Raw genomic sequence first — 26475 nt, 5'->3', positions numbered from 1 at the left:
AAAAGCAAAATTAATTTTTTAGTTTATTTTTTCAATTGTATTTACACATTACTGAGAAAAAAAATTAAAAATGGCATTTTTTGTTTAGTGGTTCTACTTATACATACTGCGTATGGTGGGGACACTGAACTTCCTGAGCATGTCGTCCCAAAAGAGCAGCTTAATGCCAGGCCTGACTTCAGTCACTGTGTTGCAAACTGCAGACAGATGCATGAGGTACAGTGCGCCCACATCTCCATTGTTCTTTTCCATCCAGTGTTTGGAGTCCTCGCTCTGGCCGAGCCCATAAACCTGAATGTTTAATGAAAAGAGGGCGTCAGCGCACATTATACACTGAGCAAAAACAAGTAAGAACTGGATGATCCTGAATAGTTAATGGACTACAGAAATTAACAATAATAAAAAAAACACTGGGAACAGGGGTGTGCCATATCATATTGTGACAATAATATTGTGACTTTAAAAAGTACACATCACAATAATAGCAGTATCCTGTCTTGAAAGCAGTCTATTATTTACTGTGAAGAACTCTAGTGGACTCAGGGGGGGTGTGTGCAGGGGGGCAACCTCCCCTACCCGTGCCCACATGGTTAAAAGAAGTATAATTAATTAAATATTTTTCAGTGTTCTGTCATATTGTCATTAATCTCATTATCGAAAAAAAATATATAATAAATATCATTGTCCTGTATGAATTATTCAGTCTGTTCACTTTTTTGACCAAACAAAGAAAAATGCTTGCTTTTTGCTTGGCATTTTTGTCGGACAGAAAATGTTGGTTGCCAAATATTGTGTGAATCCCTCTCCTCAATATTCCATGGTGCCCTTAAACATCATATAAACAGTATACACAACAAAAGCTTAACTCAAAGGTCACAATGGGCCAGGGCCAGTGACTGGGCCAGTATCCTATATAGTTGCTGTCCAATGAAGATCATGCATCTCCAAAACAAGAGAGAAAAAAATCTTTCTCACTTTTAATGGAAGTCAATGTAAAAATAGCTTATTTCAGGTAATTTTGGAGAATTTTTATTGGTCATTTCATCAAGAAATGTTGACAGTTTGTGTATTCAAATTATGTAGTAAAATAACTAAAAGGAAGATCCTTTATTTTTTTTTTTTAATAGACAGTGTTTAAAGATTGGCCTGCAATATTTTTGATGTTTGTTACCAAACTTTTGACATTTGCTCAGTGGCGAGAAGCGTGTTTGTATATTTCTCACTTCTTAAAGTTCAAGCATCTATTAGGCTTTACAAACCTCATCAGCTCCAATGTGGAACCAGCGTGCCTTTGGGTGTTTCTTCAGGACCTGCATTAACATGCTTTTAATCAGCTCCAGAGCACCGGGGGCCACAGGGTTCAGGCTGGTGGGGAACGTGTCCACCTCTCTCAAATGATCGTACTTCTCATGCTTCAGAACAAACTGCTCGTAAAGAGAGAAGGAGAGAGGAGTGAGACACATGTTGAAACCACAGTACAGCTGGTGTTGCAGCATTCCACCAGCTCGTCCGGCCTCTTTGCTTCACATTCTATGAAATGTGTGAAGAATGAAAGGAGATAATAGTCTACTGCAATTAGAACATGGTGTTTTGCATATTCACTGACATGCCAAATGTCATGGGACTGGAAATGGTATAACTCCCTAAGACTTGCTGCCCAATTTGACTTAAGCAGGAAACGTCAAAGCCCTCAAATTATCAGAATGCAAATATTTTATTTTACTGCAGAGAAAAAGGGTTTTGTATCAACTACACCTGTAACCCATATACGGAACAAGGCATATTAATAAGTTAATCTCACTAACAAGATACCACCTCACAACTTATATGGGTTTCGGGGTACTCAAGACAGCTCCTGAGGTAACACTTTACAATCGATCTACATACATATGTGAGCCTTTTGTGGTAGGTTTAGTATTACATACAGTACATTTGCAGCATATAAAATATATGATAAAAGCATATATTTATTTACCTCTAGATGTCCAAACACCTGGACCAGTGGTATGATCTCAAGGTTGTTGAGACTTGCCAAGTTCTTAATTTCTTCTATGTCCTCCTCACTGTTCCAGATAATGAGACAGGTGTCAGCAACGCATATCATAAGTCAAGGTCAACATAGAGTAAACTGCTGCATTACATTTATATTACATTAATTATCTCAGTACAGAAAATTTAGATAAAAATATTCTAAAAAAACAAACAAAAAAAAACATTCCATCAGCTACCAGAGCCCTGAGAGAGCACAACTGGCCTTGCTCTCTCTGGGTGGGTAAATGGTAGATGTCACTCTTTCCCCTCATCACTCCAAAGGGTGATGTTGATCAGCACACGGCTGCATCTGTGAGCTGATGTATCAGAACCGAGTCGCGGCGTTTTCCTCCGAGTATGCTGTGATGCTACTCGGTTATGCTGCATCAGCAGCAGTTTAAAAAGAGGCGGAGTCTGACTTTACATGTATTAGAGGAGGCATGTGCTCGTCATCACCATCCTGGTGTGTTGGGGCATCACTAGTGATAGGGGGAGTCTTAATAAGTGGGTTGGGTAATTGGGCTTTTAATTTGGGGAGAAAATGGGATAAAAGTTTGAAAGAAAAAAAAGAAGAAAAAAAAACATGCAGCTTAAGACTTTGCAGTTTACGCAACTGGTTTTACGTTGCGTTTATGTTTGGGGCCCTATTTTACCAGTAAATGGCGTGTTGTGCAGCTTGATTTAGGGCATGTTGATGTGTTTTTGGTATCATGAGGGTACAAATACAGCCTTGCACAACTGGTTTTACAATGATTAACCAGTGTTTTCTGAATATGTCCTACTTTTTATGTCCTCGGTTAGCATTGTTAACCTTATCACATGTTTGCATTGCTTGTGATACTAATAACAATGTATTATGTAGAGTTGCACGGTGTACCGAAGGTTCGATTCTTTTTCGATACTACGTCATCACAAACGATTCGGTTCTTTAGCGTTCGATGCTTTCGATACTGTATATAGCCCAGTCACTAGCTTCAAATGAGTCAAATTAGTAGGCGCGATTTGATTCAGTTCATAAGAAAACTGATTCACACCGCAGCAGTCGGTGTGGCAGGATTCAGATAAACTTAGTGTTCTGAACAAATGAATCGATTCACGCGCAAGCCAGCAGAGCAGCAGCGAGTGTAGAATGGCGACGGCTAAAATAACAGTCTCTCGTCCGCGACTTGTGGACAAAACGGGCGCGAGGAGTGAAGTGTAGGAAAATAGTCTGAGATGTAGGCATCTGTTTTTTATTTATATTTATATTTTTAAATAAAATAACGAAAATAACGAAAACTGAAAGTGAAACTAAACTACTTTATTTATTAGCGCTGTTTTCACTCCCGCAGTTGTACAGCGGGGGGTGTTGTGCCGATTCTGTCCGCGAAGCGGGAGTCGGATTCAGTAGCGGATTCGGCACAAGCGCGGCGGCACCTCACGGTCCGCGGTGTTAGTTGTAAGCGCTCGCGCTAGCCGCAAAATACGACAGAAAACACTGAGGGAGCTGCAGACTTATGTGTGGGACTAGAATATGAGCACGAGGAGATAAAAGAGAACCTTTACCTGTGAGTAGCTCACATCAGAACACGCAAATCTCTCTCACTCTCGCTGTGTCTCTTTCTCTGTGTCTCTCTCTCTCTCTCTGTGTCTTTCTCTGTCTCTCTCTCTGTCTCTCTCGCACGTGAACGCCTCCGCGTTTGACCTGCAGCACTGTGTTTAGCTGTTCTTAAAAATCATTTTAATTAAATAATAGTTCTATGCTTCTATGTTACAGTGTTATTTAACATAATTCTGATCATATTTCGCTCATTCATTTAGCAGACAAGCACCCTGATCTCTACAAAGAGCTGAGAAGTCGACAGGTTAGTGGAGTTAGTCAAGATACACTCTGTCTGTAGCTTTACTAAGATTTACTAGCGACTGCTAGTAAATCACATTAACACGGAGAGGAGTGTGCAGGAGTTTTGTTTTGGACCCGTGGTTTTCTCTATTTCTCCATTGTCCCATTGGCTGTGAAACATGAACTCAAGATGTTCACGTTTTCGCGTTTCCATCGCAAATCTGTGGTCAGGCACGTAGCCTGCTTGATCGTTACACTGAACATGGGCTTATTAAAAATGGTAAACGGTTGATTAATAAAACGGAGCAGTGAGTGTTAAAATGAACATAACATTGTAATGTTCTTCTGTCTCTTTATTTTCCTTATTCAGAACTTAACTTCTGCCCGCCCGTCAGGTTCACATAGTCAGGCTACCATTACCTCTGGTTTTAGTTTTAGTTTTTAGGAAGTGGAAGTAGATAATTATGTTATAGTTAAGGTTATAATAACGAAACTTGTTTTTTGTTCAAATGTTTCATTTTAGAATAAAAACGTTTGCACCGATTGTTCAGTGTTCAATCCAGTTCAGTCAAAAATAAACATTTTATGTTCAGATATTTTTATTGTTTTTTTTTTTTTCTTCCAAGTATCGTTTTGGTATCGAGAATCGTGATACTACAGTTGGTATCGGTATCGAAGTCAAAATTTTGGTATTGTGACAACCCTAGTATTATGCAGTATTTTGCATGTCAAAACATGATAAGAACATGTCCACAGATGGACGTTAAACAGTATCAGTGTCTGACTGATAATAAACTCCCAACTCAACTTTTAGAGTGGAAAAACTGACTTCCAGTTGAAATTTTATACTGAGTTTAAATGGAATGCAGCACAATTTATTAATCTGAAATTCAGAAATAACACAAACCCACCTGTACGCAAACGGTGACCTGAGGATTTTAAGTTTTCCTTTATATGGAAACATGTCCTCATACTCCAACAAAATGCCATCAGCACCCAGAGAGGACAGCAGTGGAAAAATCTGCAACAGCCCCACACAATTAAATAAGACAGACTGATAGACTGAATACAATTACTGTACAGGAACCTGAGAATTAAGATGAAAACTGAAACTGTCTGGCTGTAAATAGTAAATAAATAAATAAGTAATATCCCAGTGTTTGTGATAATGTTAAGACAAAGTGTTTCATTCATCCTTTATCATGCTCCATATCAGATTACTGTGTTTCCTCCCTCTTCACAAACTGTCTGTTTTGCATCTGTTTCCTGTAGCTATAGGGCTACAAATTAGCCTTAGCATCTGGCTACTTTTGTCTGTGTAGATTTTACTCACATAACTTGAGTAGAACGCAATTCATTTATGACTAAATTTGAAATGCATAAAAAGTGAAAACATATTAGACTTGCTCCAGGTGCTGGATTACCTGTCAGGAATCAATAGTTTTAAGTGAACTAGAAAAATCTGCTTTTAGCTACAGAGCACCAGTGAGCTGGAATTCACTACAGGAAACGTTAAAGCTCAGCTTGCTGGGATCACTGAAACATTTTAAACTTTTAGTTTCTGGGCACCATCAGAAAGCCTATGATTTTTTTTTTTTATTAATTTTTTTAAATTATTTTTTTTCTTATTATTTTAATTTTTTTTATTTTTTTTATTTATCTAATTATTTTTTATTATGTTTATATTTTTATTTCTATGTTCCTAGTTTTTATTATTTATTTTATAATTTCTTATCATTCTTATCATTTTATTTTATTTTTACTATTATATTTTTCTTCATTTTATATTATATAATTGGTTTTGACACTTTTTATATGTAAATTTTTATTTGTATGGACTTTTTTTTAGAATTTCTTATTAGTTTTTTTCTTTACATATATATTTTATTCATCTATATTAAATGTTGTTTTAAAATTGTATGTCTTTTCTTCTTTTTTTACTATTTTGTTCCTTATTATTTCTAATTTCTTATTGAATGTTTTCAATCCCTTTTATTTGATTTTATTAAATGTTTTTAACTCCCTAAGACTTGCTGCCCAATTTGACTTTCAAAGCCCTCAATATCTTATTTTACTGCAGGGAAAAAGGGTTTTGTTTCACCCAACTTATTATTTCTAATTTCTTAATAAATGTTTTTAATCCCTTTTATTTTATTTTATTTTATTTTTATTTTTTTTGGGGGGGGGGGGGGGGTATTTAAAACTTTATTTTTATTGGTTATTTATTGAGGAAGGATAGGGACATAAGCAAACATGAGACTCACAAAAGAAAAAAAAGAGACAAAAAAAGGTGGAAGAAAAAATTATAAAGAGGAAGATAATGCGAATGGGAAAAGAAAAAAAAATCTAATCAAAATAGGAAGGGATAGAAAGCAAGATTACATTTTGGTAGAGAGTGATTAAGTAATTAATGGGAAAGAAGGAAAAAATCAATCCCTTTAAATCCATAAATTCTCAGCAGCATTGTAAATGAGTGTCATCCTCATGTATTCCTGAGTGAAAATAAAGGTTGATAAAAATGTGCAGGTAAATGTATGAGTAGAATAGCACTACTATGGTACATTTATAATTAGAATAGCACTAATGAATTAAATGTATTGTTCTATCGTTGGTATGTCTGATGGGATATTAAAAGCTGTTTATTAAATATGTTTAAATGGTAGTTTTGTAGCTGATTACTTTTTTGCTTAAATTTACACTAAAGTGGCAAAATGAATATGTTTATTTACAGTATTTGATATGAGACCTTCAGACAGATGTTTCATTCATTTTGGATCATCCCTATTGAGAATGCTCCCTCACCTGCTTCAGATATGAGACCTTTGGTGCAGCACCCTTAAGGTCCAGGTGAACTACCCGTAGAGGGCCTTTGTGTGTGTCCTCAGGCGCGCTTATAACTTCGATTGTTTCTTCATCTGTGTCCTCTATGAGCTCTACCTCACCATCTTTTTGGGCTTTAACCAGATCTATGTCTTCATAATTTAGCCCTGCTTCCCTGTGGTCTACTATTTGGTGCCCCTCTTTCTGCTCAGTTGCTTCAGGATTGTCAGATGGATCCACACTGTCGCTTTCAGGAGCAGGACCCTTCCTCCAGAAACTTTGGGAATCAGGGATGTCCATGTTCAGGTATCTCCTCCTGCTCGGGCTGTAATAGGAAACAATACAAAATAAATTCTGATCATTTCCATTCCACCGATCCATGCTGTAAGATTTGCAACAGTACAGTAGCACAGAGAACCAAACAGAAGAATAGTCAGGAAATATACAATAATATATCAAATCTAAGATCTAGAAAATGCTAAAAAAATAAGATCCAAATAAGAGGAAACGGTTTATTAGTATGTATATGTTGGGGTAGGCAGTGATCAGTCATATTGCACATAGGTTGAAAGTAAATAAATAAATAAATTAGTAAATAGTAAATACGTGTAAAAAATACGCTATATATAATGAATTTGAATACTGGACATAGTAGACTAAACAGTAACTAAACTTATCTTTACTGTGCCAAATAGGGCTGGATGATATTGGAAACAATTAACATTGCAAATGTTATTTTTATTGAAGATATATATCGCAATATTAAACCATGCAGGGCCCATGCCGTCACCAGTCCCACTCCCACCCATGCACTGTCTCGTGTCCGGACCGATCAAGAATTGAGTAAGCGCCGAGCACTCGAAACTTGAATGCCTTTAATCAGGCATTTAAATGGCTTTTTAAAAGGTAAATAAGAGCATTTTTCTGGGATAAAAAGCGTGAATTCACCTGTAACTGGAAATATCTGTAAAAAACTGTGCTGGACTGAAGTGCGCAGCTTACCCCTACCCCATTGCGCTTCTCGTGCAGGCAGCAGCAGCCTGTCACTTACACAGACACAGAGACAGCGCTGTGTATCTATTTCTTGTGTCAAGAATCAAAATATTGCAACATGAGGTGTTTGATTTAATTGCCTTAAGTGACATCATACGTCCTGCTATGTGACTATTGCGCATGCGTACATCGCAATGACAATGCTTAAACAATATATTATGCAGTCCTAGTGCCAAATCTTGTATTTGTAGCTTGAGGAACAATACTTGTAATGTAAAAATCTATGAACTCTTTTTTTTAAGGGAGGGTTTTAAACAATAATATTTTTTTAAATGCTTGCAAATACAAATACTACTGCACTTATCCAGATCTTATTCCAGCTCTAATAAAGAGGTGTAATAATAATAATAATAATAATAATAATAATATAATAATAAAGGACGTATAAGTAAAACTGCGCAACACACTAATTAATATTTATAGTGTGTAAATTAAAAATATAAAAAATTATAAACAGCACTTATGTTTTGACATATGTTTTAAACACTTAGAAAACAATAAAAATGTCCAAAAAATTGCAAACAATATAAATGAAAAGAAAAAGTTTTGAACACCACCTTTCATATGTGGCCTTGTGATTTTTTACTAAAACTTCAACCTATTGTTTAAAATCCACAAAGTTGCACACTATTATGAAACATTCTGAACTTAAAAAAAAGGTAAAAACCAACAATCATTAGAAAACCTATATAAACAGATGATATATTCATGGAAAAAGGTAAGCAAACAAAAATTAGGCTCAATATAAAGTACATTTTCTTACAAGTTTTCTGACTTGAGATTGGAGCTTCATCTTTCATAGATGTGGCTTTTCATTTTCTGAATTTAAACTCCATAATAATTCCCTCATCATTAAATTTTATTTTAAAAATCACAAATACGGTGAAACAGTCTGAAATTTTATTTGACATTATATACATGACATTTTTTATGACATAAAATGTTTGTGTGTATCTTCTGGAGCTTTTATAACTTCAATTATTTCTTCATCTGTGTCTTTTATGAGATCTATCTCTACCTATTCTCAGGTTTTAATCAAATCTATCTCTTTATGCTCTGGATTTAGCCCTGTCTCTCTATGGTCTACAATTTGATGCCCCTCTTTGATATGATTATATGTACTATATATTATAATAATAAGTTTCTTTTTTACTTGAGATTGGAGCACAATCTGTCATGCTTTTCTTTTTTCCTTATTTTGAACTCAATAATAATTCCCTCATAATTTCATTTTATTTAAACATTACGAATATTGTGAAACATTTACTGCATTGCATTTTTTTGTATTCAGCTAAATATCTGAACCAGATTTTAGGTTGATTTAGCTGAAAAACAGAGAGAAGTAATTCTCTCTGAATCAATCTAATAGGAATCCAGTAATCTAAAATTTGAAGTAATCATCTTTGTTCATCTGTTAATCTTAATTATAGTTATAAACACTCACCTGTACAAGAATTTTATCACGGCAAGAAGCGCCAAGCAGAGAACCAGCAGCCTCAACACCTTGTGCCTGTCCATCTCGCTGTCACTACAGAGACTGCAGGGAAAACCAGAGAACACCCAATGACATCCACAATGTCAGAAACAAATGACACACCGCCTGCTGAACATCTGCATAACAAAACCCCTCTGCATATTAAAATACTTTAAGTAATCAGTAAGGAGATGGGATTCAAACCTAATAAACAGAGGAGTGTGGTCAGTTAAAGATCACCCCTTATCTTAAAAAAAACAATAAAATTTAACTTTTTGAGAACTTTACATCTGATAAACCTGTTTGGAAAATGTGGAAAAACGAGTGTGCGCGGACCACACCTCTGACTGGCATTCGCAGCAAGGAGAGTTTCTGAATGGATACATAATCCTGTGTTTCTGTCTGGTTGTCAGTCTGTCTGTCATTTAAATAAGGCCATTCAAAATGTGGCGTAATCTGAAGGAGGAGCCGACAGTCTAATGTCATGATAATTAAAAACAATTTCACAATACACAACCTAAGGCCTGTCATGTTCATGACCATTTTTATTTAGATTTGATATGCTGTCCCAAAAGTAACTAAATAAAATAAATGTACAATACTGAGCAAAAGTTTTAGACAGCAAAGCAAATTACACTAATCCATTTATCTCCTAAAAAAAGGACCACATATGATTTAAACAGATGCAAATAAACATAAATACAGTAAAACGTAACAAGGAATTCTCATTTTAACTAAGTATGTTATATCCTGTGAGCCAAACTGAAAAACTAAGTGTGGTTTCAGATTTCTTCTGGATGCTCCTCAGCCAGCATGTGTATATTATGTTCAGTTCCGTCAGCAACTCACCTGATTTAACAAATTTACCAATTTACCAAACCAGTTGTTGATTAATATGATGAGAACTAGAAATAACTCTATTAAACTCAGATGAGGAGAAGAGATTAGGAGATGTTTTAAGGAAAACAGGGATGTAAAAGCTCTGCTTTTTGTAAAATTGCTGTTTGTATTTATTGTAATGCTGGTGTTTTACTGAGCTAATGAACACTTACTTCACAGATAAGAAGCTTTTTCTTTAATGAAATTCCCAATGGTGCCTAAAACATTTGCACAGTACTGTATATTTTTTAAATTATTTTATAATTTTTTCTCCCCAGTTTAGCTAGGCCGGTGGTCCCACCTATGCAGCTGCCACTCAGCTGTATATCCCCCCATCACAGGTGATGCCTCAACACAAGAAGGGAAAAGATAAGCACATGCCACTTCTGATACATGTAAAGTCAGACTCCGCCTCTTTTTGAACTGCTGCTGATGCGCAGGAAAGCGCAGCGACTCGGTTCTGATACATCAGCTCACAGACGCCTTGTGCTGATCGACATCACCCTTTGGAGTGATGAGAGGAAAGAGTGCCATCTACCCACCCAGAGAGGGAGAGAGAGCAAGGACAATTGTGCTCTCTCTGGGCTCCGGCAGCTGATAGCAAGGTGCATGACCGGGATTCGAACCAGCGATCTCCTGTTCATAGTGGCAGTGCTTAGTCAGCTGGCCCAATCGGCACCCATTAAATTATATTATTGTAATTTTAAGAGGAATTATATACAGTAGCAGTCAAACGTTTGGACACACTTGTTCTCATTCAACGTGTTTTCTTTTCTTTTCATAATTTTTTAACACTAATTGATACGCATGAACCAGCCAATGAAGTTTACAAGCTAATAAAACAGTAGCTTACCTCTGCACGCTTCACTAAAGAAAAAAAACGACAGCTAAGGCATTAGAGCTTGGCAGCGTTCGAAAGCCAAGAAGGCAAAGTAATAAACGCTCATTTTCAGAGCTAATTTTATGTGATATTTAGACACTTTAATCATGTTTACTTTACTGAGTAGGATCATTTGGGGGTTGTGACATAAAATATTTTGGTAAACTCGCCTCATGCTTCTTTTGTTTTGTTTTAAAAGCAGAAGTAACGAGTAAAAAGTAATAAATTAAAGTACAGGTAAAAGAAAAAACATTACCTGCACTGGTTTAATATGCACTACTGCTTTTCAAATGAATTATTAAGCTTCACTTACTGTCAGAATGCCTGTGCCTGTTTTCCCTCAGGTAGTGCTGTATTTATTGGCTTTATTTCCGTGAGTGGCGCTCACTTATTCTGAATAAAGAGATTAATCACTCTGTTCTGTCCTCACAAACCACGCCCATACACTGGGTAAACCACGCCCATGTAGTCCAAACTTAGTAAGCCACGCCCATAACGTCCAACCTTAATAAACCACGCCCTTAGTTCAGCTTATCATAAAATAAGATAATATAAGATAAGCTAAGATACCATTATTATAAATGCAGTGTGCACAAAGAAACTGAGCAGCATTCCTTAAGGTGTTTAAGACATACAGTAAAAACATTAACTGAGAAAAACTATAATGTAGAAATAATAATAATAATAATAATAATAATAATAATAATAATAATAATAATAATAATAATAAAAACATATATATTTTACATATATATGTTACAGTTATTGTGTATTAAGTTACACTTTAATTAAGTTAATTAAGGTACACTTTTACACACATATCCACAATAAAGAACTTTTTCAGAACTGGTCAGATTTGAAAATGGATACGATGGATACTATTAAATGATTTTTTCAACAGCAAATTTCACCACCATCACAGGTCCAAAACACATAAAAAGCGATTTGAAAATTTTCAAATTTATGAATTGAGCCGTTAAACATTGAAAACTCAAAAAGTCAGGCGAATTCTGAATATACAAAATGCAGACTTAAAGAGTTGTCAGCTTTTTTAAAATCCATACTAGTATTTTTTATGTGGATGGGTGTTTTCTGTATGGTTACTTTTTTTCTGTAGTGTTTTATTAATTGATAAATTATTAATTTTAATTTAATAACAAAGGAAGAAAAGGCTACATGCAGCAGATTAAACAGTACCGGAGCTGGTTTATGGAGAGAAAATGACAGAAAAAGCGCTAGAGGGAGCCCGCGAGTGAGCCCAAAATGAATGAGGGTGAATAGAGCTAAACGGCTAAAAATACAAATTAACAATAGTAAATATCTACTTGTCCAAGATTTGTCTTTAATTCTGGTATTATTCTGGTGTATTTTGGTAAATATATAAAGAAAATGTAACTATATCATTGAATTATTCCTTAGAAGCGGGATTTGTGCAGTAAAGGCGCTAGCATTAATGCTACTGTGAGCTGATGCTTTGACTGGAGTTACAGTCTTTAAAGCACTTTCAAGGGTTTATAGCTGGAGTTTACACGCTTTATTTTTTATGTTGGTAATATTTATAGCTTAAATGTAATGTTAATACAGATATTGTACCTAACACAGAGCTGATGTAATGTAATTGTAATGTAATTGTGTGTTTGTAATGTATCCACTGTAATTGGTAATATAAGGATAAAGGGGAAAAAAAGGCTAGTGGCCAATATGTGATGTTGTAACCAGGATTTGCTTAACCAGCATGTGTTCATTTTATTAATACAGGCTGAAATGCTCACTGTATTGTAATACTACCTATTTAACTATTTACCTATAGATCTAGTCAGTGGTTGTGGTTCAGAAGGGCTGAGGCTGTGTGGGGAAGGGAGTGAGTTTGTGCTTCTACAGCAGGCTTGGAGGGGGGTGGGTCTGGGACGCCAGACTTCACTGTTGAGCCTTCTGGAGGTGTCGTGGGCCTAATTCAGCGAAACACTGACGAAGGAAGGTGCCTGCCTGATGACCCCTGAGAAGAGCTTGCACTGAAGTTTGTGTTAGAGTTTGGATGAAGGGGATTGGTGTGGTCCTGCTCTTGTAATAATTTGTCTCATGAGTTTTTGTAGACGTCTGAGTACTTGGCAGTTGAGGCACGGACCATGAACATAGTTCGCTATGCTTCTGGATTCTTGTCGAGCCAGTATCAGATGGTAGTGGTTGCTGTGTTCTGCTCACGCAACTTATAACGTGATTTATTGTGTGTGATTGTGCTTAGGTAAGTGTGTTGTTGCCATAGTTAAAGGAAGTGAGCTTAGATTAAGGAGGGATTCTGTGTGTTCATAGGTTATTTTTTGGTAGGTCTGTTACTTGGCAGTTGAGGCAATGGACCATGAACATAGTGTTAGGCTGTGCTTCTGGATTCTTGTCGAGCCTGTATCAGATTGTGGTGGTTTTGCTATTGTTGTTAGTTGAGTGAGTAGTAGTTCCTGGCTGAGCCCTATGCATAACCCCAGCTGTTAGGTGCAGGATTTGTCAATTTCCTGTATTATATTACTTAACCTTTTCTTTTTTAAGGAATGTGTAAAACCAGTGAAAGTAGACAAGAAGCAAGGAAGATATGTGGCCAAAATCCAAATAAAAGTTATTTCTGCACTGATAAAAACTGATGTTTTTAAATATTATTCTGTGTTAAAAAAAATAGTAAAAAAAAAATAGTATGGCAATAATTAAACATGAAAAAACTCTGATTATGCTCTGATCATTCCTCCATATGAACCCATTCTTTTTGGTATAACTCCTGAGCGCCCTCTGTTGGTAATAATAACTAATAATTCTCTGACCGTTCTGTTTCATGCATGCGGACTACACATGCTGCTTTACTGCCCTGTCGTGCTTAACCGTGACTGACCAGATTTACGACACTCGTCACGCTTGACGGCAGTGTTGTTATATCGCGTGATCAGGCGGTATGGCGTCTCATTTCAGCGGCGTCCTTCAGTTAACAGACCTGGATGATTTTATCACCCCATCCCAGGTAAACTAACACAGCCACGCGGGTTATTAGGATTAAGTGGTGATATATGTTTAGATTACCGCTGATTATTTTAGCCAGGGAGGCTGATATTGTGCTGTTAACCTCAGTTAGCTTAGAAACTTAGCCAGCAAGCTAACAGCCAGTTATAGCTAACTTACAGTCAGCTGACTGTAAGTTTAGACCTAACCCACAGTATAATCTATCTCATTTACTATACTAGTGTGGATGTATTACACACAGAGTGATTTATTTTAAACGTTTATTCCTTTTATTGTTTATGATTATGGCTCACAGTCAATGAAAACCCAAAAAAATAGTAGCTCAGAAAATTAAAATATTATATAAGACTTCTGGCATGAAGTGCTGTAAGATTTTGTGGGAGAACACTGCACTGACTTTAGACTTGATAAAACACAGTGGATCAACACCAGCAGATTACACGACTCTCCAAACCATCACTGATCATTGTAAATCAAGGGAGCAGAGTCTGGAGGAAGAGTGGAGAGACACACAGTCCGAACTTCACAGTGTGAAGTTTCTACAATGATGATACAATGATCTTTAAGAAACTCCTGAAGACAGAGCTCTTCAAAGAGCACTTACTCTCTTAACACCTCTAACACACTAACTACTTATAACCTCATTTCCTTCTTCCCCTCCTTCACTCCTCTATCCTATTATTCCCCTTTGACCTCCTTTTATCCCTATCCAAAGTTGTTTTTACCTTTAAACTTATTTTACATTGTACTTGACTATTGTAAGTCGCTTTGGACAAAAGCGTCTGCCAAATGTAATGTAATGTAATGTAATGTAATGGAGAGACATGTCATCTGCTGGTGTTGATCCACTGTGTTAAATCAAGTCCAAATTCAGTGCAGCGTTTTCCTGAAAAACCTTACTGTACTTCATGCTTCCCTCTGCTGACAACTTTTATGGAGATGCAGATTTAATTTTCCAGCAGGACTTGGCACACTGCCCACACTGCCAAAGGCACCAATTGGTCTTATATAATATTAAAATTATCTGAGATACTTTAAATAGATCACTCTAAGTGTAATACATCTATATAATGAGTTTCACACATTGAACTGAATTACTGAAATAAAGTATATTTTTAATGATGTTCGATTTTTTTTTTAGACTAGTAGATTATAGTGCTCGGGTTTTAATTTAGTTAGGTTTGTGACTTACTGTACTCTTAGGAGTAGGGGTGGGCGATATGGCTCTAAAATAATATCACGATATTTCAGGGTATTTTTGCGATAACGATATACTTGGCGATAGAGGAAAACTAAAATAATTCATTCATTTCAGGAATATAGTATAATAGTATAACAGAATAATCACAATGTGGGAAAATAAATAATATAGCATAAAATAATATAATGCAGCAAATAATATTGCAGAATATTTAGTGCATGCATATAAACTGCAAACTAAAACAATTATACAGTAAATACACCTAAAGCTTCACAGTAAATAATAAACTACTTTTAAGACAGAACAGCCCTATTATCACGATATGGATTTTTAAATATCATAATATTTCTGTGTCACGATATATTGTATACGATATAATATTGCCCACCCCTACTTAGGAGTACATATTATGTAAACATTCAGGCTTTAAATGAAGGCTTTAATTATTATTGGGTTTAGTTTTGTCACACAAAATAACTGGAGTTTAGAAGCTTTAAAAGCCATGTTGGTGATCTTTATTACTTAAATGTAATATTAATACAGATATTTCACCTAACAGAGATAATGCCATCAGTTTAGGTTATGTTGTCATCTGTAAATGTATCCACTGTAATTGGTAATATAAGGATAGTATGGGGGGAAATTGGGGTAAAAAAAGGCTAGTGGCCAAAATGAGAAATGTTGTAACCAGGATCTGCTCAGCCAACATGTGCTCATTTTATATATGCAGATTACTACCTATTTAACCCATTCTTCTTCTTTTTAGGAATGTGTGAAACCAGTGAAAGTAGACAAGAAGCAAGGAAGATCTGTGGCCAAAATCCAAATAGAAGACGATGGCAGTTATTTTCAGGTCAACCAGGTTGGTGAAGTATCCTGTTCTTTACTGATTATGATGAGCAGATTTCAGGTCATTGTGTATATATATATTATGAGCTGTAAGTAGGTATAAACTTACTTTGTTATTGCAGCATAATGATCACTGTGATGTAGCAGCAAGATAGCCCATCACCAGGGTGACATTGTATGAATGAACTTACCTTTTAATCCTGCCTCATAGAGGGTTAGAAGGGAAAAGGGACGCAAAGGGAACCGGGGCTGCTTCTCCTGGTAGGACGAATCCACTTTCAGGGAGTGCTTCTTGTTTATCTGAAAAAGAAAGAAAATTAGTTAATACATGTGTAAAAAAAATAGTGATCAGTTATCTGTATGTCATTACCTGTGTATGTTAAATAGTGCTATTGTGTGTCATTGGTTTTGTCTGTTTTATCTGTTTAATGTTTAATGGATCTCCACCCCTTAAGGGGGTTTGTGGTTTAGTCGGGGCAGGGCTTAATGTGTGAATACCTGGCTTGGGTACTCGGTTGGGGGAAAAAAAAAACTCTCTCGGGGAAACTGTGTTGCTTGTAGCAGCGCATGGTTTGTAGGTTTGTAGAGAGAAAGTGAAACAGTATCTCAAGATATTTACTTTTGTAAATATGTGTAAATACTTACTGTTTTTTTTTTTTTGTGTGTGTGAATCTTCGTAAATAAATAACTGTGCACTTTTATATTTGGCTCATATCTTCTGTTTCACACCACATTAAGGGTCCTTGAAAAATTGGTTGCATGTAAAATCCAAAATTAATAAAGCCGAATTACCCACAGCATTTGGCATCACATTGTGTTACACAACGCTTTTGTGTGATCCAATATGTTGACCTACTCCTTGACATTCCTTGAGATCTGATTCAGCCTTGTTTCCCATATTTAGGATGGCCAAAGGCAGAAGCTGGAGAAAGCCAAGATTACGCTAAATGACTGCCTGGCCTGCAGTGGCTGCATCACTTCAGCTGAGAGCATCCTGATCACCCAGCAGAGTCACGAGGAGCTGTACAGAGTGCTGCGCCTCAATCAGGTATTGCTGAGTGGTGTTGACTAAAAAAACATGGGTGAAATGTCCAATGTAGCCACCGTAACACAGTGTAGATTCTTTACAGGGTGTGCTGCTCTATATGAGTAACAAATGTATCCTTTTACAGCAGAGTAGCGGTGGTGAGCAGAAGGTGGTGGTGGTGGTATCAGTGTCTCCACAGTCCCGGGCCTCACTTGCTGCACGCTATGGCCTAAGCAGCAGCGAGACAGCCAGGAGGCTTACCGCCTTCTTCAAGAATCTGGGTGAGCAGGCAAAATGGAGGAAAGGCACTGCAACTTAGAACACAGAAACTTTAAAAGTCCACTCTTAGCTTAAATTTGAAAAAGGCTAAAAAAGAAAAAAAAATATGCAAGGGGTAGTTTGAAAGGGGCACTTGGTGATGTATGGGTTTAGAAGTGGGGCGGGGGGGGGGGAGAAGAGCTGATTGGCTGAGCTGGCAGCAGCAGCGCAGTAATGTGCCTCTGATAGCGATGAGATGCAGATGGTTGGACGTCATTAGCAGGGAGGAGGTATTACTGTTTGATTGATCTGCATATTGTGGTGATGTCATCTATACACCTATAGCACAGTTGATCCTTTGAGGGTGCTGCAGATGCGTAAATTACCACAATAAAAGCTTTTTTCAAAGGTTGGGAAATGTTCATTACTTCAAAAGAACACATTTCAGATATTAATGAAAAAATATGGTTTAGGGTTTTGTGACTCTTTAAAGAGTCCAGAGTGGCACAACTGTCTAAGTGTAATCTTAGCACTTCCCATTTACACTGAAACTTTGTACTGTTTTTCAGGTGTTCAGTATGTGTTTGACACTGGCTTCAGTCGCACATTCAGTCTGTTGGAGAGCCAGAGAGAGTTTCTGGAGAGGTTTGCTCGGAAGGAGGAGGACAAGAAAGCCTTGCCTATGCTGGCATCAGCCTGCCCTGGTAAATTTACTGTTTGTTTTTATTGGGTGCCCTGTCTTTTTAATGTCTTAAATTTTTTGCAATTTTATAAACACCAGTATTAATAGATACAGATAAATTTTATTTTTGTTTTATAGATAGATGATGCAATGATAAATAAAACAATGTGCAGAAGGTGTAGGTTTAGCGGATAACGATTAATACTCAATAAACATGTGCATATATAGGTATTTAGCAAAGTGGTTACTGTCCAGGGGCCTCATTTATAAAACTCTGCATAGAAAAAACAAAAAAATGAACCCACATAAATCAGAAGAGCAGAACGACCCAAAGTGACTCCGTCCATGTGTTTTAGATGTACAATAAAACTGAATTCAACAGCTTGAGAATATATTTATTTATTTATTATATTGTTGTGTTGTGACCAGGCTGGATCTGCTATGCTGAGAAGACTCACGGTGACTTCATCCTGCCTTACATCAGTTCAACCCGCTCCCCACAGCAGATGATGGGCTCCCTGGTCAAGAACTTTTTTGCCAGACAGCAGGTAACGTAACTATATGATTCGTGGTAACAAAATATTGATTCATGGTGGATAAATCTTATTTGTCTAATTTTTAATGATATGGTTTTGCAGGGAGTTGAACCACAGAAAATCTATCATGTGACTGTAATGCCATGCTATGACAAGAAACTAGAAGCTTCTAGACCAGATTTCTACCTTAATGAGTTTGAGACCAGAGAGGTCGACTGTGTCATTACCTCAGGTGAGAAACTCTACAGTAGTAAATTAAACACAAGCATAAAAAAATATTGTAAAAAAAAATGTATATATATTTTAAAATTAATGTTGCTTGGTTCACAGGAGAAGTACTCAAGATGTTGGAGGAAGAAGGAGTGTCTCTGAATGATGTAGAACCAGCACCGTTAGACACTATGTAAGTTTTAGACTAAGGAAGTAACTGTTTTAAAAAATACAATTAAAAATACATTAATGCATTACACTGAATTTAATCCCATATTACACACTCCCCAAATAGTGTACTGTGCAAGTTTCTAAATCTAAACAGAGCATTATATATTTGTAATGAAAAAGTATTTACATTTATTTCTATGTGGAAATCTGAAATCTAGTGCTACAGTAACAACCATTAATGTCTAAACTGCTGACAACAAGTGAAAATGGCCAAAAGTTTACTATTTTATGTGGCAACCATCATTTTCCAGCCTTAAATTTCTTCTGTTACTATTTCCAATCCCTTAATCAAATTAAAGTTACTAATCCAAGACACTGTATGTTACTACTTTGTAATTTTCCCTAGTAAAAAGATATTCAAGTATTTTCGCTTTATTGCTGGAACTTACAATAGTTGATTTCTGTTGCAATCACTCCAAAATAGCAACATTTTAGCAAGCTAACAAGCTAAAACTAGCACTAATAAAGTAACTAATAAAGTATCTTGTAATCTGACTTGGTTAGTTTTAAAATTAAGTAAATGAGCTAAATAACTTTTTAAAGGGGTGTAAAGTAAAGTAATCAGTAGAGGTGTGCCATATTGTATTGTAAGCAATAATATTGGCAACATTTTTGAATATTGTGAGCAATATTATAACCTGAAATATCCTGCCATATTACCCACCCCTAATTATCACATCAGGGTACTATTTTTTGTTGTTGTTTTTAGCAAAAGAAAAATTTGCACTGTTCTCATTTCCCATTTTATATATATATATGTGTATATATATATATATATATATATATATATATATATATATATATATATACACATATATATATATATATATATATATACTAGAGACAGATTATATCTGTCCATAATCATTTATTTGACTTTAATCCTGGATATATGAAGATATGTGGTGTGCATTATTATTAGTATTATGACATTCTGGATCATTGACTTCTGTTACAAATCTGATAAAATTCTTGTGTTTTTAATATCTAAGTTAGGGGTGTGCCATATCATATCATATCGTATCGTTATAAAAATAGCATGAAATATTTTGATATTATTTTAGGGCCATATTGCCCATCAGTAATTAGAGCTGCTCTGGCAGAAATCACATCCACATTAAATGCTGGGAACCCCACACATGTATATATGGAACATGGCAAAAGTCATGGGACCCAGTATTGAAGTTTGTCTTTTTTCCCCTGTGGCTTCAGGTTCAGCAGTGTTTGTGGGGAGGCGTTGCTGTGTCATGCAGGGAGCGGTTCAGGGGGCTATCTTCATCATGTCTACACACACGCTGCCAAACAGCTCTTCGGAATGGAAGTGGGGGAGCTGACGTACAAGACCCTCAAGTAAGTGCTCACAGGCCAGTTTTTTTCAACTGGTTCAGCTGGTAGGACTGAGGTCGGCACTGTCTATAAGGGTATTTTCAAACCTGCAGGACCAGATCAAAGACAACATTTCTCCCAAATTCTAAATAAAAATATTGTAATTTAGAGCATTTATTTGCAGAAAATGGAAAAAATGGCTGAAATAACAAAAAAGATGCAGAGCTTTCAGACATCAAATAATGCAAATCCAAAATTCAGAAATCAGTATTTGGTGGAATAACCCTGATTTTTAATCACAGTTTTAAACATGCATCTTGGCATGTTCTCCTACATCAGTCTTACACACTGCTTTTGGAAAACTTTATGCCTTTACTCATGGTGCAAAAATTCAAGCAGTTGAGCTTGGTTTGATGGCTTGTGATCATCAATCTTCCTCTTGATTATATTCCAGAGGTTTTCAATTTGGTAAAATCAAAGAAACTCATCATTTTTAAGTTTTCTGAAGTTTTATCTTATATATTTTTTCAGAGCTGTATGTTTATTAGGTGACTGTAGCCTGCCTGAACTTCACTTAATTGGTACAAAATTCCAAACCAATCAAAAACTTTATTTTTGTACTGCAAACAAACCCAATCAGGGTTAAGTTGATCTAAACTGAGACCACCTCTTTTGGTAGTCTTTGATCATGTAGGTGTAAAAGCATCTTTAAACTCTATATATTTCTTTCATTATTTTCTCTTCTTTGCTTTAACAGGAACAAAGACTTCCAGGAAGTCACTCTAGAGAAAGATGGAACAGTTCTTCTGCGCTTTGCCGCCACTTATGGTTTCCGAAACATTCAGAATCTTGTGCAGAAGCTGAAGAGAGGAAAGTCACCGTACCACTTTGTAGAAGTTATGGCATGTCCTTCTGGTAAGCAATTAATTAGGTGATGAAATGGGTGATTGGGCCGCGTTCAGTTTAACATTTAGCAGTTTAATTTTCTGACCAAATCAATCTAAATTAAAAAATAGAAAAGTGGGTATACAACTTAATCCTTTTTTTTCTCATTTAGTAGAGTAAAGAAAAAATGGGTTTTCATTGAATTTTTCAATTATATATGTAGTATTGAAATCCGATTTATCTGAATTACATATTGTAACTTGTAACAACAAAAATGTAACATCTGCAGTGAGTAGAAGGGAAAATGGACAACAGTAGTGAGGGAGGGGTTCAGTGGGGTGATCTTTCTCTGTAAACTAAATTAGAATTAGACTTGTGTTGCAACAGCTTAGAGTTTCTAATGAAATGTCTGAACGCATTTAATTTTCAAGCTTAAAAAACAAATGAAGGACACAAATGAAAGAAGTGGGCGTGGCCAAATCACATGCCATTTTCACAGCAAGCTTAAACACACTACTCTCAGTTTAAAAAAAAAGTCCAGCTGTCAGACCTTGGAACTCCGGTATAGCTAGCTTGTATAGCATCTGCTGGAGAAGATGAAACCGAAACTTCATGTGAAGCATTTTTTCTTTTTTGACGCATATGCGTCAATTTAGGAGCAGGCCTTATTTGAAAGTGTTAAGTGTTGAAAATAAGACACATTTATAAAGGTAGTGTGAACAGCCTAAACTAAATGGACTGGATTTGAGACTCTTTTACCCCTTTTTAACACTTTCTGAGGTCTGAAGTTTGGAGGCTAATTTCGATGCTTATTGCATGCACCTTGTTTTTGCAGGGTGCCTGAATGGGGGAGGACAGCTGAAGCCTGTCACAGAACTATCAAATAAAGATCTCCTGCAGCAGGTGGAAGACCTGTACCGGGCAGAGCAGCCGTCTGCACCCGAGGAGGACACGCGGGTGGCTGAGCTGTACCACACGTGGCTTGAAAGTGTGGGAGCGGAGAGAGCGCGACAGCTGCTTCATACACAGTATCACGCTGTGGAGAAAAGCACCAATGGACTCACCATCAAGTGGTGAGAGGACCCTGAAGAACCTACCGTCCTGCCTTTGGCAATACATATCTTTCATACGTTGCTTTTAGTTTACAGAGCATAAATAAACATCATCAGCATAAATAACATTTTAAAATAATTTAGGGTATGGCCACCTTTGAACCCTAGGTTTATAAGTCTGTTATTAAGTATAACGTTGAAACTGCTATGTTTGATCCCACAGGGTTCTATTGTAGGGCCTATTAAACTGATGGTAATTATGAGAGCACTGCAGTTATAATGGTGAACAACTGAAATGTAAGCCTATGGACACAAATGATCACATGCCAGTACTGTATTTTTCACACTATAAGGCGCACTGTATTATAAGGTGCACTATCAATGAACATCTACTTGCATACGTAAGGTGCACCGGATTATAAAGTGCATCATAAGGGACACTATAAGAAACTTCTAATTCAGCAGGTCGCTGGGTGGCGGTAGGGTGGTAGTTAACTAAGTTGAGTAAAGCTAAGCTAAAAGAAAAAAAAACTGTATTAAAAAAAGACTTTCTTTCAAAGTCAAACAAGCACTGAATTTAAATCTACACAGATTTCTCTCATGAAGACTGTTTATTTGGGTCAGTAAAGTGCTTCCGTTTATTTACAGTAAGCTTAGATTCTCCAAAATTTCTCCAGCACTAAGGCTGGAGCATTAGCATTAATGGCTAACTGCTCCAGCAGTGCTAACAGGGTTAGGAGCAGGCCACAGGCTGATAATACTCACCTCTGTACAGGGAAATAGTGAGTGTGATTAGGAAAGAGGAAATAAAGAGCGAGCGCGGTTAGTGGGCAATGCTAATGCTACTTCAGTCCCAGTGCTGGAGAACTAAACTGAAACTCCTGAATAACACTGCAGTTTGGCCAAGTGGCTTTACTGCTCCTTAAAACCTGACTGGTAAAATTCATATATAAAACGCACTGGGTTATAAGGCACACTGTCGATTTTTGGGAAAGTTAAAGGATTTTAAGTGCACCTTATAGTGTGAAAAATACAGTAGTTCTTATCAATATAAACGCACAAATAAGTGTATCATATATACAGGAAAGAGTTAGAGGATTACAGGTAGAACACTCTATAAACCTGACCAAAGTAAATTGAGTAGAATATTTGTAGCAAAATGTGGGTCCAACACTTTTGCTAGATGACATTATACCATTTTCTTATTTTTTTAATTACAAATATCCAAATATTGATAATAGCTTATACCAGTATAATGCTTCTTTAGAAAACTACTGAAGCCTGAAGTTAATTTAAGCATCTAAAACAGTTACAGGACTGAATCACATTCATTTTCTTTTATTTGACGACTTTCAATATCTGAGCCACCTGTGGGGTCATCAGCCTATTTAACCACTGATACCACTATGTCAATTCTATGTCTTGCTTTAGAACTACAGTGACTGTATATCAAATGTCAAATATGTCAATATGGACAAATATTTAATATTTAATCCAAAATTTAATACAGATCCCCACATGCAAAACTTGGCATGCAGATATATATGTAAATGATTACAGGTGTGTTCTAATTTGACAATAAGGGCATAAAAAATGTAAAAGTGCTTCCCCCACTGCTCTATAAAAAGGCTCTTAGGGCGTTTTCACACCTGTAGTTGGTTTCTATGGGCCGGATCAGTTGATGAGTTTGTTTACACACAGGCATAAACCTAAACGCACATAGTACACATAGTAAACGGAGTTGCATGGCTGCGAGCAGTGAACGCAGCACGTGTAAACAGCATGGAGCAGCAGAGACAGCGTTTGTTCATAGCTGTGGTAATTAGTGTTATCTGGCTAATATATCAGATTAAACTGCACCTTATCAGCAGTTTAGCTCCAATAAAAGGAGTATATTTGATAGCTGGCTAAGATCGAGACCGGATCTCATTCTCACCACAAGTGAACCGCTTCGGAAGTTCGGTTGAAACCGGACCAAGACCACATCCAATAGCTAGTCTTGTTCCAGTTGTTTTGATCTGCACCCGAGCGTGATTCAAAGGGTACAAACCAACCAGAGCCTGTTTTAATTGGACCAAATAGTGCTGGTGTGAAAACGCCATTAGAGGCTACTTTTGGGTAGTGTACCTCTTAGTGAGAGATCATTGACTTCTAGACAGGCCTCTACAATCCCTAGTTAACTGATTTTGAAAGGGCGGATCATTAGAGTAATTTATGGAGCATATATGAGTGTAGAGCAGGATCTACAGGACCAGCTGCAACAACATCTGTAGGTAGATGTGCTGCAGGATTCCATACAGAACCTGTACACGTCCGTGAACAACCATAGTGTCTAATTTTGTATCCAGGCTAGAGGCGCCCAAAAGGACACTACATATATAATCATTACATTTACACATATAGAGTTTAACCCTTCTATTATTTATTATTTGTCAGGAACAGCAGTGATGTTCCTGGGTCAGTCTGACTCGGTGCATGTTTAATGATCCAAAAATATGTCTGAAACCAAAAAAAAAAAAAAAAATCCTAACCAGCAGTGTAAATATTTTTTTATTAACTCCATTGCTAATTATTTTATCAAAATTTAGTGCAATGGTGTTTCTTACCTCTAACAGGTAATGCTTCAACTAGGACGATTCACTAATTTTTCATTAAAATTAAAATTAATGTTTCATTACTTTATTACTTTCGAAAGACCAACATATTAAACACAATGGTTTTACAAAACATTAAAACATAACATTGCAATTTTGTTTAAGTTTTAGTTTTTGCAGGGGCTGTGTTGCAAATATGGAAGATAAACCGTTTTCATATCATATGTTGATTACAATAATTAAGGCAAGCAGAAGAAGTTTCATGCTGAAAAAATACTTTTAACTATTTTTTCTAGATCTTCAAACCTTAACACAGGTCAATTTTACCCATAACATAATAGGAGGGTTAATTCCATTCCAAAAACTAACTTCTTGGTGCACATTTTTTGTCAGTAAGTGCATATAGTCGCTGTCCAATGGAAAACAAGTATCTCCATTTTTATTGATTTTTAGTTTACTGCATAATTAGAACAGACAAAACTGTCCCTTACCCTATGCCAAAATTATTGATTTATTGACCAATTAAAATACTTCAAAATGACCTGAAATGAACTCTTTTTACATTGACTTTCACTAAAAGTTCAGAAGGTTTTTTCTCTCCAGTAAAGTTGCTGTTTTGGAGATGCATGTTTTTCATTGGACAGCGACAATATGGACCTTTTTCTCTCCATAAATGTGAATCTTGATCAGTGAGACTGACCCTTCTGTTCACAGACATTTATAATCATTTCAAATAATTTTAGAATAAATTAGACACAAAGAGTCAATCAGTCATTGTCAGATGGGTTAAAGCAAAAATTGTGTTAATTGCCTTAAATAACTGGTCATGTTTGAATTGTGTGCACTATTTTTAGCTGACATTTACAATCTTATGTTAATGATACATGTTAGGAGATGATTACTTGTCTAGAATTATTCATGTCCTATTTATTAAGGAAATAAATATCAATGCATATATTTGTCAATAAAATATTTTCATATTAAACTGTGGATTTATTGACTGAAGCATTAATGCATGTAGCTTAAAATATATATATATATATATATATATTTATATATATATAATAGGGCTGGACCCGAATATTCGGGTATTCGGATATTCGTTCGTTGAGTAGGTATTCGGTTTTTAATTTTGGTATTCGGATATTCGTTTTTTTTCTCCTTTCCAGAGTTCCACCTCACTCTAACCACTTCTGTTCTCGCGGGTCCCGTCAGAATATCTTGCGCGCGGGACAGAACTGAACTGTTATTGGCTGGAGCGGGAGTTTAATCCAGACGATGCGGGAGCAAATTAATAAATAGTTAAGAAAACTGTAATAATTGTAAAAAAAAAAAAAAAACCTAAAGAAAACTCTCAACGCGCAGGATGGACCGACACACACACGCACACACCGATGGTGTTTGGACTGGGGTAAGGAACGGGACCACACTATTCAGCGCTGCTGTTTTAATAAATATATAAGTAAATTTGAAGCATTAAATGTAGTTTATTTAATTTATATTAGGAACGTGGGGCGGGAGCGGCAGAAATGTGTATGTGGCGGGCGGGCGCGGGATTAAAAGAAGCAATTTTTTTGCAGCGCGGTAACGAGACAGAAACGCGGGAGCGTCGAAGAGTGGGTTTAAAAATCAGTCTCGCGCAGACCTCTATTATACATGATAAAA

At 36.3% G+C, this 26475-nt stretch overlaps 2 protein-coding genes across 5 annotated transcripts in view; one reads left to right on the top strand and one right to left on the bottom strand.

Moving 5' to 3' along the window:
• Positions 1 to 16218, bottom strand: part of zgc:113333 (beta-N-acetylhexosaminidase) — a 33157-nt gene extending 16939 nt beyond the window's left edge. Inside the window, exons 1-7 of one of the 3 annotated variants that reach the window (XM_049467848.1) lie at positions 16201 to 16218; positions 9171 to 9263; positions 6656 to 6998; positions 4765 to 4874; positions 1976 to 2063; positions 1260 to 1424; positions 108 to 291 (exon numbers count right to left, since the gene is read on the bottom strand). In XM_049467848.1, the coding sequence (XP_049323805.1) occupies positions 108 to 291; positions 1260 to 1424; positions 1976 to 2063; positions 4765 to 4874; positions 6656 to 6998; positions 9171 to 9244 (964 nt within the window). In that variant the 5' untranslated portion in view covers positions 9245 to 9263; positions 16201 to 16218. Of the gene's footprint in view, positions 1 to 107; positions 292 to 1259; positions 1425 to 1975; positions 2064 to 4764; positions 4875 to 6655; positions 6999 to 9170; positions 9264 to 9541; positions 9560 to 11272; positions 11374 to 16200 lie in introns of those variants that run through there. The other 2 variants (XM_049467847.1, XM_022662093.2) reach the window with 2 other exon arrangements.
• Positions 13677 to 25795, top strand: narfl (nuclear prelamin A recognition factor-like). 2 transcript variants are annotated; one of them, XM_022662959.2, is made up of 11 exons: positions 13677 to 13960; positions 15927 to 16022; positions 16914 to 17057; positions 17185 to 17317; positions 17864 to 17998; positions 18406 to 18524; positions 18615 to 18744; positions 18843 to 18915; positions 20166 to 20303; positions 21037 to 21194; positions 22000 to 25795. In XM_022662959.2, exons 1-11 carry the CDS (start codon positions 13895 to 13897, stop codon positions 22239 to 22241), a joined length of 1434 nt encoding a protein of 477 aa, XP_022518680.2. In that variant the 5' UTR covers positions 13677 to 13894; the 3' UTR covers positions 22242 to 25795. The 2 variants fall into 2 exon arrangements, with proteins under 2 accessions (XP_022518680.2, XP_022518679.2); XM_022662958.2 differs by having other exon boundaries at positions 13685 to 13960; positions 17182 to 17317.
• The last annotated feature ends 680 nt before the right edge of the window (positions 25796 to 26475 follow it).

Source organism: Astyanax mexicanus, chromosome 19 (assembly GCF_023375975.1).
Source record: "Astyanax mexicanus isolate ESR-SI-001 chromosome 19, AstMex3_surface, whole genome shotgun sequence".
Classification (NCBI taxonomy): domain Eukaryota; kingdom Metazoa; phylum Chordata; class Actinopteri; order Characiformes; family Acestrorhamphidae; genus Astyanax; species Astyanax mexicanus.
This window is presented reverse-complemented; position numbering and strand designations above follow the sequence as displayed.

Excerpts from the sequence above, each read along its gene's own strand:
- narfl (XM_022662958.2), top strand. The coding sequence starts at position 13,895 with ATGGCGTCTCATTTCAGCGGCGTCCTTCAGTTAACAGACCTGGATGAT. Across the intron at positions 18,916-20,165 it reads CCAGCACCGTTAGACACTAT|GTTCAGCAGTGTTTGTGGGG; the intron begins GTAAGTTTTAGA and ends CTGTGGCTTCAG. Across the intron at positions 21,195-21,999 it reads AGTTATGGCATGTCCTTCTG|GGTGCCTGAATGGGGGAGGA; the intron begins GTAAGCAATTAA and ends TTGTTTTTGCAG.